Consider the following 18,280-nt stretch of genomic DNA (forward strand, 5'->3'; position numbering starts at 1 on the left):
AGGAATAACATGGTGGCCAGGTTTAGGAAGAGTCTAGCAAAGCAGACCTGATGAGGAGTTCATTGAGCAAACTGAAGGAGGAACCTGGTGAGGTGATTTGGGGAGGGATTCAAGAGGGTGAGCTAAAGAAGGGGTACAGCTGATGGTCTGGAGGAAAGGCATATTGAGCAGGTTACTGGAAGAACACATCACCTGAGATGCACAAGGAAAATTTAAAGAAAGAGAAAAGGTGATGCACAGCTGTTAAAGTAGAGGAAGGGTATAGCAAGTGAGCTGAAACAGAAGTGAGTCACCAAGACAGTTTGGGGAGAATCCCAGCTGCTGTGCTGGGGAAGATCTGTGATAGGAAAGGACACTGCAGGGTGGATTGGAGGAGGGATTTGACTGTGTAACCCTTCTGCCCCTCTGAGTTGGCAGCAACAAGGGCCGGGTTCAGTATCCAGGGGTTCCGTTTCAATAACACAATGCAAAACCAGCTCAAGCCCCCACCCAGTGACCTGGGACAATTACATACCATTCCCCCCCATCCCCCGGGCGCCTCTAGGAGGCAATACTTCCCCACTCGCAAGCACAGAGTCCGAGTGTAGCAAAATCATTTTAATAAAGGAGGGAAACAATGTGGCATCACATTGGAGAGACACCACAAACAAGATTATACACAAACCATAAGCAAAAAACCCACCTCCAAGTACGTTTGGCAATGTCCTTTCCCCCTTAGGGTCTTAAGTCCAACAACCCAAAAGTCTCTGTCTCTGGTCAGTGCCACCCCAGAGTTCAAAAGTTTATCTGCAGAGTTTTACCCCCCCAGCCTGGGTGGAAATGGGGGGGCCACACACAGGGTGTTAAAGGGCACCTTACATGGGCCAGGGCCAACTGCTCCGCCTCTCCGTGGAGTTCTGCTGCAGCCTTCACCACGACTGGCTCCACTCCACCAGCTGTGCCGCTCCTCCAGCCAACCCATGAACCGCATCAGCCGTCCCCACAAACTGCTCCACACTGCTCACTGTTCCACGGGCTGCTCCAACATGTTGCAAACTGCTCTGCCAACTGCTTAGCAATAGATCTTCAGGCTCCCCCACTAGTTAACACATCACTTTGTGATCTCAGCTCAGTAAGCTTAGCTCTTTTAGTGACTTCAGCTCTTAGTGATTTCAGCTTGTAGTAGGGGAGCCCCAGTGCTGGTGCACCATTGACCCAACATGAATTCAGGTCAGCAGCCTCTAGATAGACTCCTAAAGAATTCAAAATTAGCTCTGCTCTTTAACAGTGGAGAGAGGAGACTGTGCAATTGGTGTTCCAGGCCCTCAAAAGGGGGCCCATACCATCAGGTACACACCAGCCCCCAACCTCTCTCAATTCACTGGGTTTTGGCACCCATGTCCCTTGTCTAGCAAGTGCTACTTAATGGATAATGAGCCATTTCTGTCATAACACAGTCTCACAGTTCCTCATTTACTTAATCAGGGTGACAACATTTTATTCCTCCTGCCCCAATAACAAAGAAATTGGGGATCCCACAGCTGTGAAAATAACCATCCCAGGCTGCTGTACTCAATGCTAAGTGGAGTGGGTTTGCCAATGCAAATACAAATGCCTGAAATTCCTTTCCCCACTCCAATGCAAATGCCTGAAATTCCTTTCCCCACTCCTCATAATTTACCACTAGATGTCAGGGTAGAGCGCATCCTGACTCTCCTTACAACTGCATAGTCTAGGAACAAAAATAATTAGTGGTTTGGTTGAACAGGAGATAGAGTGAGGTAGGCTGGGGGAGGATTTACTTGCTGAACTGCTGTAATACCCAATGTGTTGGGCTAGAAAAGGAGCAAAGTGACTAGACTGGACATGGGCATAGTGGTGTGGGCTGGAGAAGGGCACTTGCGGGCCACTTGACTTCAAAGAGATTAAAATTGAATTTAGTTCTTGTATAGTACTGTTCATCCACAGATTGTAGGAAGCTTTTCTCCTCAACTTCTGCTTTATAGTCAACTATTCATCAATTAGCAGTTTGTGAGGAGTCAAAGGGCTAGGCCCTTTTAAGTTCAAGTCTATAATATAGACAACTAGTCCTGTGCATAGTGAATAGCTCAGGGGGATGGCACATAGAATATGGAACATCTTGCCTTTTGATCACCAGTTCCATGCCAGCTCAGGTTGATAGTTACTGGCTGAAAATTGGTGCCACCTGATGGCTATTTGTAGTCTATCTAGAATGTGTTAGTGAATGTCAGTTCAGTACTTGGTGGTCAGATGTCTACATTACAAAACTAAATTATCACAATTTATCATCTGTTTGGTAGTCTGAGCTCAGTCCAAGAACAAAATGGGACAGAGGCTAAAAAACAATCTCATCTCCAAGATGTGGTCCCTCCAGGCATATTGGAGGGAGGCAGTATGAGAGGGAAATTTGCATTATATGCTATAGCTGTTGTGGGACTAGAGGATTTCAGGATTATTGCCTTGTGCCTTGCAGGAATGCTAAATTAACCTTTAAAAGTTAGGAAAGAACATAGTTAAACTGGGAAGGAGAATTCAGTATGGGATGTGAATTCTATCACTGATATTGCACATTTAAAAACAGAGCAATAGAAATATATATGTATTTAATAACATCAATCAACCTCTCTTTAAAATGGACACAACCCAATAGGTTCTACAACAGGGGTAGGCAACCTATGGCACGGGTACCGAAGGTGGCACTCAAGCTGATTTTCAGTGGCATTCACACTGCCCGGGTCCCGGCCACCGGTCCAGGGGCTCTGCATTTTAATTTAATTTTAAATGACGCTTCTTATACATTTGAAAAACCTTATTTACTTTACATACAACAATAGTTTAATTATATGTTATAGACTTATAGAAAGAGACCTTCTAAAAATGTTAAAATGTATTACTGGCACGCGAAACCTTAAATTAGAGTGAATAAATGAAGACTCAGCACATCACTTCAAAAAAGGTTGCTGACCCATGCTCTACAATTTCTAATTAACCTTGGAAAGAATTTGCAGGTGTTTTCTTATTGTCCACCAGAGGGTGCTATTACTACTAACTCAAGAGAACCTACTGAGACTTGCAAAAGAAATTCTAATACGAATAGTAGTTCAAGAGTTCCTACTGTATGGTTGTATTCAAAGCCTTGCAGACTAGGTACCTAAATTGACTGGTGTCTCTGCCGTGCTCTTCCTTAAGCACACAGATCCATTATCTTCCTTCTTTGAATTAGGGATGTAAAAGTTTAACTGGTTAACCAGTTAACCGATAAGTACAGTCTTACTGGTTTCAGTTAATGATTAAACTCCTCTGCCCTCCACACCCAGGGTCACAGCTCCCGACAATGTGCCCAGGGTCCTGGGATCCCAGGCACAGAGCCAGCAACTGGGACCCTGGGCGTGGGGAGGCAATGGAGTATCGGGCATGGGGCAGCAGCTGGGACCCCAGGTGCTGGGCAGGCAGCAGTGGCATGCTGGTCCCAAGGCCAGCAGCCAGGATGGGCCAACAGCCAGGATGCCAGGCCCAGGGAGGTGGCCAGGACCCCAGACCCGGGGCCAGGACCCTGGGCATGGGGAGGCAGCAGAGCTCTGCGCCCAGGCCTGCAGCCAGGATCCTGGGTGCAGGCAGCAGTGGAGCCCTGGATAAAACGTGGGGGTGCTGCAGCACCTCCACCCCACCCCTAGTTCTCTGCCTATGTGAACTCCTTAACGGTTAACAGTTTAACCAATAGAATTTTAATAGGTTAAACAGTTATTATTTTTAAACCCTATTTACATCCCTATTTTGAATGTACACCTAGGGGCTTGATTTTGTGAGGGATTAAACACCTCCTTTGAAATTCTGAGCACCCTTAACTCATTGAAGTCAGGGGGAGTTAGAGGTAAAATCACAGGAGGTGTTCAGCACCTTGTAGCATCAGTAACCTCTGTGACTGGTTAGCTGTAAATCCCTTGCACCTGTCACTCATTCCTCTCTATGCAGCACATGAATCCTTCTGTGATCAGAGAAAGAGTCATTGCCTGGTGGAGTAGAAGAAAGCACTGATCACACAAGAAAGAAAGGCAGCGATTGGAGGAATGTGGATACAGTTCTTGCTGCTTGAAGCTGCAAAAGAATCAAAAGAGATGTTCTTTAGAAATTCAGCCTAGAACTTCAATGCACAACTTATTCCTTCCTCAGGTTTGACTGTATTTGGTAGTTGGAATAATAGCACAACATAAACCTCAGCTCAGACTTGGCTGTTTCTAAGGTTTCCCTGCAGAGACCTCTCTGTTTAAGACTCAGGGGTGGCTCCAGGCACCAGCACGCCAAGCGCGTGCCTGGAGCGGCAAGCCACAGGGGGTGCTCTGCCAGTCACCGCGAGGGCGGCTGGCAGGCTGCCTTTGGCCTGCAGAGGGTCCGCTGGTCCCGCGGCTTCGGTGGACCTCCCCCAGGCGCACCGCCGAATCTGCGGGACCAGGGACCTCCCACAGGCAAGCTGACGAAGGCAGCCTGCCTGCCGGTGCTTGGGGCGGCAAAATACCTAGAGCCGCCCCTGCTAAGACTCTAATTCTGTCCAGAGAATCTCTTCCACTGCCTTTATATCCTGGTGGAATTAAACCTCACCTGCTGCAATGAGTAAGTAGAATTTACTCATCAGATTTATGCAGGTTTCTAAATCAGTTTATAAAAATCTGCCACCTTGTTACAGAGCTGTATTAAAGTAAAAAATCTTAAAACCCACTTATTCAATCAGCATTTCCAGAATATATTCTAACTGAAAATAAGATTTAGCCCTAAAATGTGAAAGATTTTTGGTTTTGTTGGCGTTTCAATGGGAATCAAAATCAGACTTACAATGGCACTGTGAATGCAACTTTAACTACTAAGAAACCTTTGCCTCGCCAGTCTACACTAGATGCACCTGCTGAGCTGGGTTTAAAATTCTGGTTCTATACCTCCAAAAACACAGGCCTGTATCGTTGCAGCTAAACAAAGACTGGTTTTACATGCCAAATACAGAAGGCAACATACACACAGTGCCCAGTATATATATAATGGAAGCTGGTTGCAACTTGAACTATGAAAAGGTCATTCTCTGTGGATTGCTGCCTTTTTTGGAGTCTGCCCTACCACAGTCCTGAATGGATTTAGCAAGGAATGTTTAGGACCCTTCTTATTGACTGAGGGTTTGGCTACACTTGCAGGTGTGCAGCGCTGGGAGTTAAAGCTGTCTTCGTACATCTGTGTAGGGAAAGCGCTGCAGTGTGGCCACACTGACAGCTACCAGCGCTGCAGTGTGGCCACATTTGCAGCATTTGCAGCGGTGTTGGGAGTGGTGCATTATGGGCAGCTATCCCACAGAGCACCTCTTCCCATTCTGGCGCCGTGGGTTGTGGGAAAGGGGCGGAGAGTGCGGGTCATTCTGCTTGCTGTCCCAACGCCCTGTGATGCATCGCTTCACATCCCAGCGATCCCTGTTTTTCCATCCACATTTGGTGCCATCTTGACTCTCTCAACGGTTTCTGTGCAGCACGATTTCTGTGGGAAATGGAGCCCGAACTGCTGAGGAATATGCTGACGAGTCTCACCAGCACATCACGTTTGGCAGTTGAGCTATTCCTTAAGATCCAAAGTGATGAGGAGTCCGACGATGATAGTGAGTCGCGTGACGCGTATGACACGAAATTGCTTGTGGCATTCACGCAAATGCTCAGCACTGTGGAACGCCGCTTTTGGGCTCGGGAAACAAGCACTGAGTGGTGGGATCACATCGTCATGGAAGTCTGGGATGACGAGCAATGGCTACAGAACTTTCAGATGAGAAAAGCCACTTTCATGGGACTGTGTGAGGAGCTCACCCCCACCCTGTGATGCAAGGACACGAGATTGAGAGCTGCCCTGCCGGTGGAGAAGCGGGTGGCTATTGCAATCTGGAAGCTGGCAACTCCAGACAGCTACCGATCGGTCGGGAACCAGTTTGGAGTGGGAAAGTCGACCGTTGGAATCGTGTTGATGCAAGCTTGCAGAGCCATTAATTGCATCCTGCTAAGAAGAACCGTGACTCCGGGGAACGTGCAGGACATTGTGGATGGCTTTGCACAAATGGGTTTCCCTAACTGTGGAGGGGCGATAGATGGGACGCATATTCCTATTCTGGCACCACGCCACCTAGCATTCGAGTACGTTAATTGGAAGGGGTATTTCTCCATGGTTCTCCAGGCGCTTGTGGATCACCGTGGGCATTTCATTGACATTAACACAGGCTGGCCCGGAAAGGTGCATGATGCACGCATCTTTCGGAACACTGGCCTCTTCAGGAAGCTGCAGGCCGGGACTTTTCTGCCAGACCGGAAGATCACAGTAGGGGACGTCAAAAAGTCCCATTGTGATCCTTGGAGACCCCGCTTACCTGTTAATGCCGTGACTCATGAAACCCTATACAGGGAAGCTTGACAGGAGCAAGGACCGGTTCAACTACAGGCTGAGCCGGTGCCGAATGACTGTGGAGTGTGCTTTTGGCCGTTTAAAGGGGTGCTAGTGATCTCTGTATGGGAAGCTAGACTTGGGGGAAAGCAGCATCCTCGCGGTTATATCCGCGTGCTGTACCCTCCATAATATTTGTGAAGGGAAGAGCGAAAGATTCAGTCAGGCATGGACCTCCGAGGTTCAACGCCTGGAGGCTGAATTTGCACAGCCAGGGAGCAGGGCTACTAGAGAGGCCCAGCACAGGGCTGCAAGGATTAGGGATGCCTTGAGGGAGGAATTTGAGACTGAAAACCAACAGTAATGTTTGGTGCCTTGCACGGGAGTGAAGTGCAGTGGTTACAATGTTAGTAGGAATCTGTGTTTCCTAAGCTGATTTGCAGTGCCTGTTTCTTTCCTGGGCTAAGGTATCTTTGACTATCTGCAATAATAAAGACTCTTTTCAAAGCCAAGAATTCATTTATTGAAAAGAAAATTACTTTACTGACAGACACACAACGTTTTGGGAACCTAAAAGGGCAGAGGGGTGGGGTGGGGAACTGTACAGTCAAAGGTTTGAATATGTCCTGTCTGGAGTGCTGTGCAATGACTGATGCACTTCAGGATGGCTATACTGCATGGTGAGGGGGGTTGAGTGCAGAGGGTAAGGGTCGTAGTTCTCAGGGCTGGTTGGTGAACGTACAGGTGTTGGAGGCAGTTGGTGGTGGTAAGAATCTGGATGCTGGGGAAGGGGGTTTGGAGCTGACATTGGGGCACAAGGGAAAGAGCTTTGGGACGGGGCGGGGAGGGGCAGGCGCGGTAGTGCTCTGCCTGCATGGCTACGAGCACCTGGATAGAGTCCGCTTGGCGCGCCAGGATGCTTATCAGCTGCTTTGTGCTTTTCTTCCTGTCCGCTGCGTTTTTCTGGAGGATCCTGCTTTCCCTTTCCCTCCAGTGCTGCACTTTTTGATTCTCTGTGACAGAGTGCTTCATAACTGCTTGCAGCATGTCTTCTTTGCTTTTTCACGGCTTCTTCCAGAGCTTTTGTAGTCTTTGAGACGTTGATAATAGGAATCTGTGTTTCCTAAGCTGATACCTTAGGTCAAAGATACCTTAGCCCGGGCAGCCAAGATCTCAAGGTTGCTTCTGTAAAGGCAAAAAATGCAACACTTAACAGAGGCAGCATTGTTTATACCAGACAGTTATTCCCACACAGTTAAGGAGTGTAATAGTCTTCACAATAGCATAATTTTCCCAACCCAAAGAGAGTGCACATAACCCACGGGAGCCCCGAAATGGTGAGTAAGGGGGACTGATTGCTTCAGGGCTCTCCTCTCCTCGGGGTTTCTGTGCGTTGGGGAAAGCAAACAGCTGCAGGGGGCACCTACACTGAACACTATCCCAACATTTTCCACAGGAGTTGATCCTGGAAGATATCTCGCTGCTGCGGGTCACCTGGGAAGTGCGGGAGGGTCTTCTACAGCAATGCGGATTCCTCCCTGGCCCCTATGCAGCTTGCCTGTGTGCAGCAATGGTCCCCTCACCCCTCATGGCACAGTGGCGTGGACGCATTAGCCTGACTGGGACAAGGACCACAGTGGCTCTCCCAATAAACTTGCGCAAGCACATTGCCCACACTCTGGCTGAAACTTTTGAAGAGATTACCGAGGCCGATTACCACAACGTGATAGACCACATCAATGCGCTATTCTGCATCTAGGCATGCATGCATGCAGCCCTAACCCCCCCTCCTCTCCCGAAAAATTTCCATCATGAAAATAAAAGCCGCTTACCGGGAACTTGCTCCTCTGTTTGTCCTCCACCAAGTACCGGCTGCTGCGACTGGCTACCTTCCTCCTGGCTTGAGAAGAGCTCATGGCTGCATGCCTCCTGGGACTCCGGGGTGTCTCCCCCAACCTCAGTACCCTCACTCTCGCTTTCCTCCTCCTCCTCCCCCCCCCCCCGCTCTGAAGTGTCCATCGTGGTCCTCGGAGTGGTGGTGGGGTCACCCCCAAGTATTGCGTCCAGCTCTTTGTAAAAACGGCAGGTCGTGGGGGCAGCGCCAGAGCAGCGGTTTCCCTCGCGGGCTTTGCAATAGGCACTCCGCAGCTCCTTCACTTTAACCCTGCACTGCACCGCGTCCCAGTCATGGCCCCTTTCCAGCATGGCCCTTGATATCTGCCCATAGATATCATAATTCCTACGGCTGGAGCGCAGCTGGGACTGCACAGCTTCCTCCCTGCAAACACTGATGAAGTCCAGCAACTCGCCATTGCTCCATGCTGGGGCTCGTTTGCCACGTGGAGCCATGGTCACCTGGAAAGACTCACTGATTGCATTCCACACCTGGCTGAGCAAACAGGAAGGGGATTTTTAAAATTCCCGGGGCATTTAAAGGGCAGTAGAGTTCCAATTGATGAGTAGAGTGGCTGAACAGGCATTCTGGGATACCTCCGAATACCTCTGGAGGCCAATAACAGTGCTTTTGGTGGCCACACTGGCGGAACAGCGCTGTATCAGCAGCACTATAGTCGTTATTCCCCAGGTCGAGGTGGAGTACAACCAGCGCTGTAGCCAGGGAGATACAGCGCTGTATGTGCCTTGCAAGTGTGGACGGTGAGTGAGTTGCAGCGCTGTAAAGCCACTACCAGCGCTGCAACTCTCCAGTGTAGCCAAGCCCTGAGATCTGCACTGGAGCAGCAACTTGCTACTGTGCTGTCAACTTCATGAACAGAATCAGCCCATGCTTCAAGTCTACCTACTATTTTATCTTAGTACCAGGCAGTTGCTTTCATTTTCTGAATGGTGTTCTGTGCTTAAAGGTTGCATTGACCATTATTGTCCTGGGACAAAAAATAAGAGCCCGGTGTCAGTGATGTGTAACATACTTATTCCTTTTCTCTAATAAGGTAAGGAACTACAGCCTACTCCAGCCAGGACTTCCAATCCACATGCAAGTTTTCTGGCTGTTTGTCAATTAAATGTCATCCAGACTGTAATTCTTACACACACACACACACACACACCAAAAAAACCCAACCTCTGGTTGTTGCTAACTCTGTTTAATCTGCACCATTGTTAGCAACATTGGGACTCCTGTTGTAGATGGCTCTGCAGCTCTGGCAGCTATTTCCAGCATCATGCTGGGATTTTGCCAAGGGAATGTAGGTGGGAATAATGGAAGCATGGCAAGAATGGCACCTGGTTAGACTCAGGTTCCTTTGCCAGCAGACTCTGTTAGAACTTTAACCTATACACAACAAAATGTCTACTTTCTCCCCTGCCATCCCCCTCACACCTTTCAGAGCAGCCAGAAAACACATGACAGTGCACACTAAGTCAAAGGACACTCCTGGCTTCCTCTGCCCCAGGGAAGATATTAGGCCTGAAACATGAGTTGTAGTGCAGCAGGGTGAGCTCTCAGGGTGCCTGTCAAGACCACTCTGGGTCTCCATTATGAGAGTTCCTATATACAGTACCTTTCAGGAGCTGGCAGTTGTATTGACTGTAATTTCCCACAGAAAGCAGATACAGCTGGTTACCACTTGGTGTTCGGCTGAAGTTTCTGACCTGAAATATCTCATAGGGTGGGATGAGGACCTCCCTCTCAGAGAAGTAGTGGGAGAAGCGTTGCACAACTGCCCCTAAGCAAGTCTTCAGAGTGAATATTGTTTCATTCCCAAATCTCCGGGCTTCCTTCCGGAGGAGTGAAGTGGAGGTGAAGCGGCCAAACCGCACTTTGGTGCCCAACTCAGCCTCAAAATACAGGCCTTTTACCCCCCGGTGCACCTGGTAGCACTTTTTTCTTGTGGTGCCACTCTCCCATCTCCTCACCAGTTGAATGGCTGTAGTCAGGTAGAAGTGGAGGTATTTGAAGGGGAAGCTGTGTCTGTAGTGCTCTGGGGATGTCCCAGCTCTGGACACAGCCCAGTTCAAATCAGAGTGCAGCGAGGTGTTCATGGTGTAAGCCAGGAGGGCTACGGCATGATTCTCCTGCATCTCCCTTAGCAGAGCCATTGGCTTTTTTGACCAGACCAGCTTTGCTTTCTCCCAGATGCTGGAATAGTTCTTATTATTACCCAATTCCTTTTGGAAATAGTCTCCTCGGTCCAGTTCTTCCATTACCTGCTCATGGCAACCCTGGTACTGGTCATCAAAGGAATCTGGTGCCATATCCATGAGAATGTGGGACACAGCCTGCAACATAAAGGATGGGACCCTATTAATTTGTGTGTATGTGTATGTCAATCGGATTGTCTCTACTGTTTTTGTCCTGCTACAGAGATCCCAGAGTGCACGGTGTAGCATTAGAAGCTCACAGCACAGTGTGTGGCACACAAATATTGTAGTCATTTTGAGCGTGTCAACAGCACATATGCAACCTTGCACATTTTTGTACCAGCTTCCCTGTGAGTGAATATTGACCAGGATTCTACTATTATTTCACTTCATGAAGCTCAATATTGGAGCCTGAGGAGAATTCATAGGCAGGCTGGGAATACATGCAATAGCCAGAGAAGATGAGGTTAGGACACATTAACAGGCTGGAGAAAGGAACATTGACTTGGTCTCCGATAGATTTGAGGTCTGGGATGTGGTAGAACACTCCACCTAGGTTCTAGACAGACTCAGAAACTTGAAGTGAGGGGCTAGTCAGCTCAGAGCTATGGCTCTGAGGTTGCCTTTGACATTCTGTTCTCTGCACTGGGTGCAGTGAGGACATTACTTGTGAGGCTTTCTGCATGTTGCCAGTTCAAATGTACAAAGACCCATGTGCAGCAATTCATCTCAGCTCTGACACGTGGAAGAAGCCCCTTTAATGAATGAAAGTAACTATATCTCCAGTGTCTCCACTCCCTTTTAATGAGAAAGGTAGGTAGGTAGGTGGATGGAGGTAGTCAGGTGGACCATTGGTAGCCTGTGCCTGGCAAGTGCTTCAGTGGCAAGTGAAGGAACCCATTATACAATATGTTAACTTGTGGGAGTGCACTAGAGAGGAGGATTTCTTCCTGGTGCCCTGCTTACAGCTAGCTGCATTTTTATTTATTTATTTATTTATTTATTTATTGTCAAAGCAGTTATCTATTGGAAAATGCCTTTTCACCAAAACTGACATTTTTCAGAAAATCATATTGATTTCAATGAAATTTTGTTGAGGGGAAAAATTGGGGGGGAAAGTATAGAAAATATCAAAATGGAAAATTTTGACATTTTCAGAATGATAAGTTTTGATTTTTCATTTAAAAATTTACTTTATTTTGAATTTTAAATGTTAAAAAGGATTGAAATTGAAACAAAATGCTTTGATTGAACTGAAATACATTTTTTTGTTTGTTTTGGAATTCTATGATGCAAAAAATGTTGAAATTTTGGCTTTTTGTCCTGATTCAGGACAAAAAAAAGTATCAAAATTTCAGGATTTTTTATAGCATGGAAAATTAATTTTTCAGCCAGCTCTAGCCCTGTTGAATCAAAATAGATGTTCTATCTGCAGGGCTTTTTACATAATGTGGGATAAAAACAGTCCCATAGCAAATTATTAACAAAATAGCTTCCAGATCTGACAAATCCTAAATCACATGAATAGTCTGTACTCATATCATTCATCCTAATGGAGCCGGTTGGACTAATCATGCAAGCTAACACTTGACAATGGTTAGGTTGCTGGTGTGCTGAGATCACTGCCTATCATGGTGATCAATATTAGAATCATAGAATCATAGAAGATTAGGGTTGGAAAAGACCTCAGGAGGTCATCTAGTCCAATCCCTGCTCAAAGCAGGACCAACCCCCACTAAATCATCCCAGCCAGGGCTTTGTCAAGCCGGGCCTTAAAAACCTCTAAGGATGGAGATTCCACCACCTCCCTAGGTAACCCATTCCAGTGCTTCACCACCCTCCTAGTGAAATAGTTTTTCTTAATATCCAGCCTAGACTTCCCCCACTGTAACTTGAGAACATTGCTCCTTGTTCTGTCATCTGCCACCACTGAGAACAGCCTAGCTCCATCCTCTTTGGAACCCTCCTTCAGGGAGTTGAAGGCTGCTGTCAAATCCCCTCTCACTCTTCTCTTCTGCAGACTCAGTAAGCCCAGTTCCCTCAGCCTCTCCTCATAAGTCATGTGCCCCAGCCCCCTAATCATTTTCGTTGCCTCCACTGGACTCTCTCCAATTTGTCCACATCCTTTCTGTAGTGGGGGTCCCAAAACTGGACACAATACTCCAGATGTGTCAAATAAAGTGTCATCAGTGTCGAATAAAGAGGAATAATCACTTCCCTCAATCTGCTGGCAATACTGCTACTAATGCAGCCCTATATGCCATTAGCCTTCTTGGCAACAAGGGCACACTGTTGAATCATATCCAGCTTCTCATCCACTGTAATCCCCAGGTCCTTTTCTGCAGAACTGACGCTTAGCCAGTCAGTCCCCAGCCTGTAGCAGTGCATGGGATTCTTCCTTCCTAAGTGCAGGAGTCTGCACTTGTCCTTGTTGAACTGCATCTGATTTCTTTTGGCTCATTCTTGTAATTTATCTAGGTCACTCTGGACCCTATCCCTACCCTCCAGAGTATCTACCTCTCCTTCCAGTTTAGTGTCATCCGCGAACTTGCTGAGGGTGCAATCTATCCCATCATACAGAACATTAATGAAGAAGTTGAACAAAACAGGCCCCAGGACCAACCCCTGGGGCACAACACTTGATACCGGCTGTCAACTAGACATGGAGCCGTTGATCACTACCCATTGAGCCCAACGGTCTATCCAGCTTTCTATCCACTTATAGTCCATTCATCCAGACCATACTTCTTTAACTTGCCGGCAAGAATACTGTGGGAGACTATATCAAAAGCTTTGCTAAAGTCAAGGAATAACACGTCCACTGCTTTCCCCTCATCCACAGAGCCAGTTATCTCATCATAGAAGGCAATTAGGTTAGTCAGACATGATTTGCCCTTGGTGAATCCATGTTGAATGTTCCTGATCACCTTCCTCTCCTCCAAGTGCTTCAAAATGGTTTACTTAAGGACCTGCTCTATTATTTTTCCAGGGACTGAGGTGACGCTGACTAGTCTGTAGTTCCCCAGATTCTCCTTCTTCCCTTTTTTAAAGATAGGCACTATATTTGCCTTTTTACAATCGTCTGGGACCTCCCCCAGTCACCATGAGTTTTCAAAGATAATGGCCAATGGCTTTGCAATCATATCAGCCAAGTCCCTCAGTACCCTCAGATGCTTTGCATCTGGTCCCATGGACTTGTGCATGTCCAGCTTTTCTAAATAGTTCTTAACCTGTTCTTTCACCACTGAGGGCTGCTCACCTCCTTCCCATACTGTGCTGCCCAGTGCAGCAATCTGGGAGCTGACCTTGTCTGTGAAGACCAAGGCAAAAAAGCATTGAGTACTTCAGCTTTTTCCACATCATCTGTCACTAGGTTGCCTCCCCCATTCAATAAGGCTCCCACACTTTCTCTGACTTTCTTCTTGTTGCTAACATACCTGTAGAAACCCTTCTTGTTACCCTTCACGTCCCCTGCTAGCTTCAACTCCAATTGTGCTTTGGCCTTCCTGATTATAGCCCTGCATGCTTGAGCAGTATTTTTATACTCCTCCCTACTCATCTGTCCAAGTTTCCACTTCTTGTAAGCTTCCTTTTTGTGTTTAAGCTCACTGGAGATTTCTCTGTTAAGCCAAGCTGGTCACCTGCCATATTTGCTATTCTTTCTGCACATTGGGATGGTTTGTTCCTGCATCCTCAATAAGGCTTCTTTAAAATACAGCCAGCTCTCCTGGACTCCTTTCCCCCTCACATTAGCCTCCCAGGGTAATAGCCTGCCCACCAGTTCCCTGAGGGAGTCAAAGTCTGTTTTTCTGAAGTCCAGGGTCCATATTCTGCTGCTCTCCTTTCTTCCTTTTGTCAGGATCCTGAACTTGACCATCTCATGGTTGCTGCTGCTCAGGTTGCCACCCACTTTTACTTCCCCTACCAATTCTTCCCTGCTTGTGAGCAGCAGGTCAAGGGGAGCACAGCCCCTAGTTAGTTCCTCTAGCACTTGCACTGGGAAATTGTCCCCAACACTCTCCAAAAACTTCCTGGATTGTCTGTGCACTGCTGTATTGCTCTCCCAGCAGATGTCAGGGTGATTGAAGTCCCCCATGAGAACCAGGGCCTATGATCTGGAAACTTCTATTAGTTGTCTGAAGAAAGCTTCATCTACCTCATCCTCCTGGTCTGATGGTCCATAGCAGACACTCACCACGACATCACCCTTGTTGCTCTCGCCTCTAAACTTAACCCAAAGACTCTCAACAGGCTTTTTTGCAGTTTCATACTGGAGCTCTGAGCAATCATACTGCTCTCTTACATACAGTGCAACTCCTCCACCTTTTCTCCCCTGCTTGACCTTCCTGAACAGTTTATAACCATCCATGACAGTGCTTCAGTCATGTGAGTTACCCCACCAAGTCTCTGTTATTCCAATCACATCTAATTCCTTGACTGTGTCAGGACTTCCAATTCTTCCTGCTTGTTTTCCAGGCTTCTTGCATTCATGTACAGGCACCTAAGATAACTAGCCAATTGCCCTGCTTTCTCGGTAGGAATCAGGAGGCCTCCCCTGCTTCATCCTCCTCCTTCTGTTTCCTCTTGGTATCCCACTTCCCCACTTACATCAGGGCTAAGGTCTCCATCCCCCGGTGAACCTAGTTTAAAACCCTCCTCACTAGGTTAGCCAGCCTGCCTGCGAAGATGCTCTTCTTCTCTTCGTTAGGTGGATCCCATCTCTTCCTAGAAATCCTGCTTCCTGGAACAGCATCTCATGGTTGAAGAATCCAAAGCCCTCTCTCCAACACCACCTCTCTCCGCAACCACGCTTTTACCTCCACAATTTGATGGTCCCTACCTGGGCCTTTTCCTTCAAAAGGGAGGATGAAGAAGAACACAACTTGCATCTCAAACTCCTTTATCCTTCTTCCCAGAGCCACATAGTCTGCAGTGACCCACTCAAGGTCATTCTTGGCAGTATCATTGGTGCCCACATGGAGAAGTAGGAAGGGGTAGAGGTCCAAGGGCTTGATCAGTCTCAGCAGACGCTCTGTCACATCCTGAATTCTAGCTCCAGGCAAGCAGCACACTTCTCGAGTTTCCCAGTCTGGACGGCAGATGGATGACTCCATCCTCCTTAGGAGGGAGTCCCCAACCACCACCACCCATCTCCTCCTCTTGGGAATGGTGTTTGCAGAACCCCCATCCCTAGGACAATGCATCCCATGCCTTCCAGTCGATGGGGTCTCCTTCTGATTTCTCCCATCAGATGACTCTTCCAAACCATTCTCTGCCATAGTACCTGTGCAGAGAGCCTGAAAACAGTTTCTTACCTCTATCTGGATTGGGGGTACATGGTTCTCCTCTTTCTTCTTCTTGAGGTCACATGTTGATTCTTCAGCATGCTGTGCCTGCAGTACCAAACACTGACTTCTATCCAGAAAGTCTTCATCTTCTCTGTGGCAATGCAGGATTGATACTTGGGTCTCTTGTCCTTTAACCATCTCTTCCAGTACAGAGACCAGCTTGCACTTTGTACAGACAAAGTCGCTTCTATCCTCTGGGAGAAAAAGAAACATGGCACATCCTGTGCAGGTCACAACAGCTGACCACTCACTATCCATATTGTCTTCCTTCTAAGAGCCTCTTCAGGTGTTGTATTTACTGCCCACAGAATCCTGAAAGGCAAAAAACTCTGTAGGAACTCCCCCCACGCAAACTCCCTCTGTTTGCCTCTGTTCTGTTCGCCGTTCATACAGATTGTGTACAATGGTTCAACAATATTGTGTCATTGTTTCCATTTATTCCTCTGTCTGTATCTATCTGTTATCTCTTGTCTTAGATTGTAAACACTTTAAGGCAGGGGCTGCCTTTTTGTCCTGTGTTCAGAGAGCGTCTAGCACAACGGGGTCTTGGTCTGTGGCTGGGGCTCCTAGGTTCTACGATATACAATATACTATATACAATATAACTGGGCCCTGTAACAGGAAAATAATATCTAGTGTATTCTGTTTGTGTGGTTGTACAGCTGATTAACTGTTGGTAATGTTTCTTATCCCTGAAAACCTTTTGTAATCAAACATCAATATAATGCATGTGATAATATCATTGATTGCTCTTTTCACTGTTGGGTTTTTAAGTGGGCTTTGGCCAAACACTATATCCAGTTATTTGATATTTGACTGACTACAAGTAGACATTCAGTTCACCATGAACATTCATCTTAACACCTCACTTGGAAAAGGGCCCCTAAGTCAATGTACTGACTGGGCCCGTAGAATTAATAGCATGGACCTCACCGTTTTGGGACACACCTTCTCTATCCATAGAATCTTAAATATTTTTGGGAGAATCCCAAACACAGTCACATGAGATGGAGAAATTACCAAGAACAGCTCTGTACCATCTAAGAAAGATTGTACTGATTGGTTTCCGAGTGGTAGCCATGTCAGTCTGTATCAACAAAAAGAACGAGGAGTACTTGTGGCATCTTAGAGACTAACAAATTTATTTGGGCATAAGCTTTCGTGGGCTAAAACCCACTTCATCAGCTGCATGGAGTAGAAAATACTATATATATCTATCTACTAGATATAGATATAGATATAGATATAGATATAGATATATACAGAGAACATGAAAAGATGGGGGTTGCCATACCAAGTCTAATGAGACTAATCAATTAAGGTGGGCTGTTATCAACAGGAGAAAAAAACTTTTGTAGTGATAATTAGGATGGCCCATTTCAAACAGCTGACAAGAAGGTGTGAGTAACAGTAGAGGGGGAAAGTAGCATGGGGAAATAGTTTTTAGTTTGTGTAATGACCCATCCACTCCCAGTCTTTATTCAAGCCTAATTTAATGGTGTCCAGTTTGCAAGTTAATTTCAGTTCTGCAGTTTCTCGTTGGAGTCTGTTTTTGAAGGTTTTTTTGTTGAAGAATTACGACTTTTAGGTCTGTAATTGAGAGTCCAGGGAGGTTGAAGTGTTCTCCTACTGGTTTTTTAATGTTATAATTCTTGACATCTCATTTGTGTCCATTTATTCTTTTGTGTAGAGACTGATAATAGCCCACCTTAATTGATTAGTCTCATTAGAGTTGGTATGGCAATCCCCATCTTTTCATGTTCTGTGTATATATATATATATCTTCCTACTGTATTTTCTACTCCATGCAGCTTATGAAGTGGGTTTTAGCCCACGAAAGCTTATGCCCAAATAAATTTGTTAGTCTCTAAGGTGCCACAAGTACTCCTCATTCTTTGTACTGATTGGGGCATTTCCTTGATGCTCAACCAAAAACATTCCCTGGGAAAACATGTGACTTGAAAATGGAGGGCATTTCTAACAATGCAATCAGAAGGGTTAGAGTAGGTGAGAAATGGAACACAGCAAGTGAAAGCAAAGTAGTTCTCATGCTAAGCTTGAGTCAAAGCCCACTGAAGAGAATGGAAATACAGCCATACAGCCACTCTCTAAGCAACTTCACAGCTTCAAATAAAGCACAACCTTGTCACCTCTCATCAGCCTCAGCAGGGAGAAGATCAGCAACAGCAGGAAGCTCAGTAGATCAGCTGTCATCCCAGAGTCCACCGGAGATCTGCTACAGGATGTTGAACTCTCACAGAACCAGAAGAGGGGGCTACCCTCTCTTTCTTATGGATGTTTTGCTCTTGTCTCTTTTAATGTCATAAATTGAATTCCAACAAATCTGCCATGTGAAATTTACAGTCGGATATGAGTCAATATTCTTTCTTTTCCTTTCCCAGAGTTGGGATCACGCATCGGACTCAGGCTGCAGTTTG

The 18,280-nt window shown here is 46.6% G+C and overlaps 1 protein-coding gene across 4 annotated transcripts; it reads right to left on the minus strand.

Moving 5' to 3' along the window:
- Nucleotides 1–2,857: 2,857 nt before the first annotated feature.
- ART4 (ADP-ribosyltransferase 4 (inactive) (Dombrock blood group)) lies at nt 2,858–18,117 on the minus strand. Of its 4 annotated transcripts, none has more exons than XM_039484954.1 (4): nt 17,985–18,061; nt 15,810–16,036; nt 9,915–10,632; nt 2,858–4,095 (listed from the first exon to the last, which is right to left on the minus strand). In XM_039484954.1, exons 2-4 carry the CDS (start codon nt 15,978–15,980, stop codon nt 4,004–4,006), a joined length of 981 nt encoding a protein of 326 aa, XP_039340888.1. In that variant the 5' UTR covers nt 15,981–16,036; nt 17,985–18,061; the 3' UTR covers nt 2,858–4,003. The 4 variants fall into 4 exon arrangements, with proteins under 4 accessions (XP_039340888.1, XP_039341157.1, XP_039341067.1 ...); XM_039485038.1 differs by lacking the exon at nt 2,858–4,095 and adding an exon at nt 8,761–9,278; XM_039485223.1 differs by lacking the exon at nt 15,810–16,036 and having other exon boundaries at nt 17,993–18,117.
- Nucleotides 18,118–18,280: the final 163 nt, after the last annotated feature.

This window comes from Mauremys reevesii, linkage group 1 (assembly GCF_016161935.1).
Source record: "Mauremys reevesii isolate NIE-2019 linkage group 1, ASM1616193v1, whole genome shotgun sequence".
Taxonomy (NCBI): Eukaryota; Metazoa; Chordata; order Testudines; family Geoemydidae; genus Mauremys; species Mauremys reevesii.

Coding starts and splice junctions, on each gene's coding strand:
- ART4 (XM_039484954.1), bottom strand. CDS start 15,980: ATGGTTAAAGGACAAGAGACCCAAGTATCAATCCTGCATTGCCACAGA. Junction 10,633..15,809: donor TACCCCCAATCCAGATAGAG/GTAAGAAACTGT, acceptor TTTATGTTGCAG/GCTGTGTCCCACATTCTCAT. Junction 4,096..9,914: donor CAACTGCCAGCTCCTGAAAG/GTACTGTATATA, acceptor ATTCTTTTGCAG/CTTCAAGCAGCAAGAACTGT.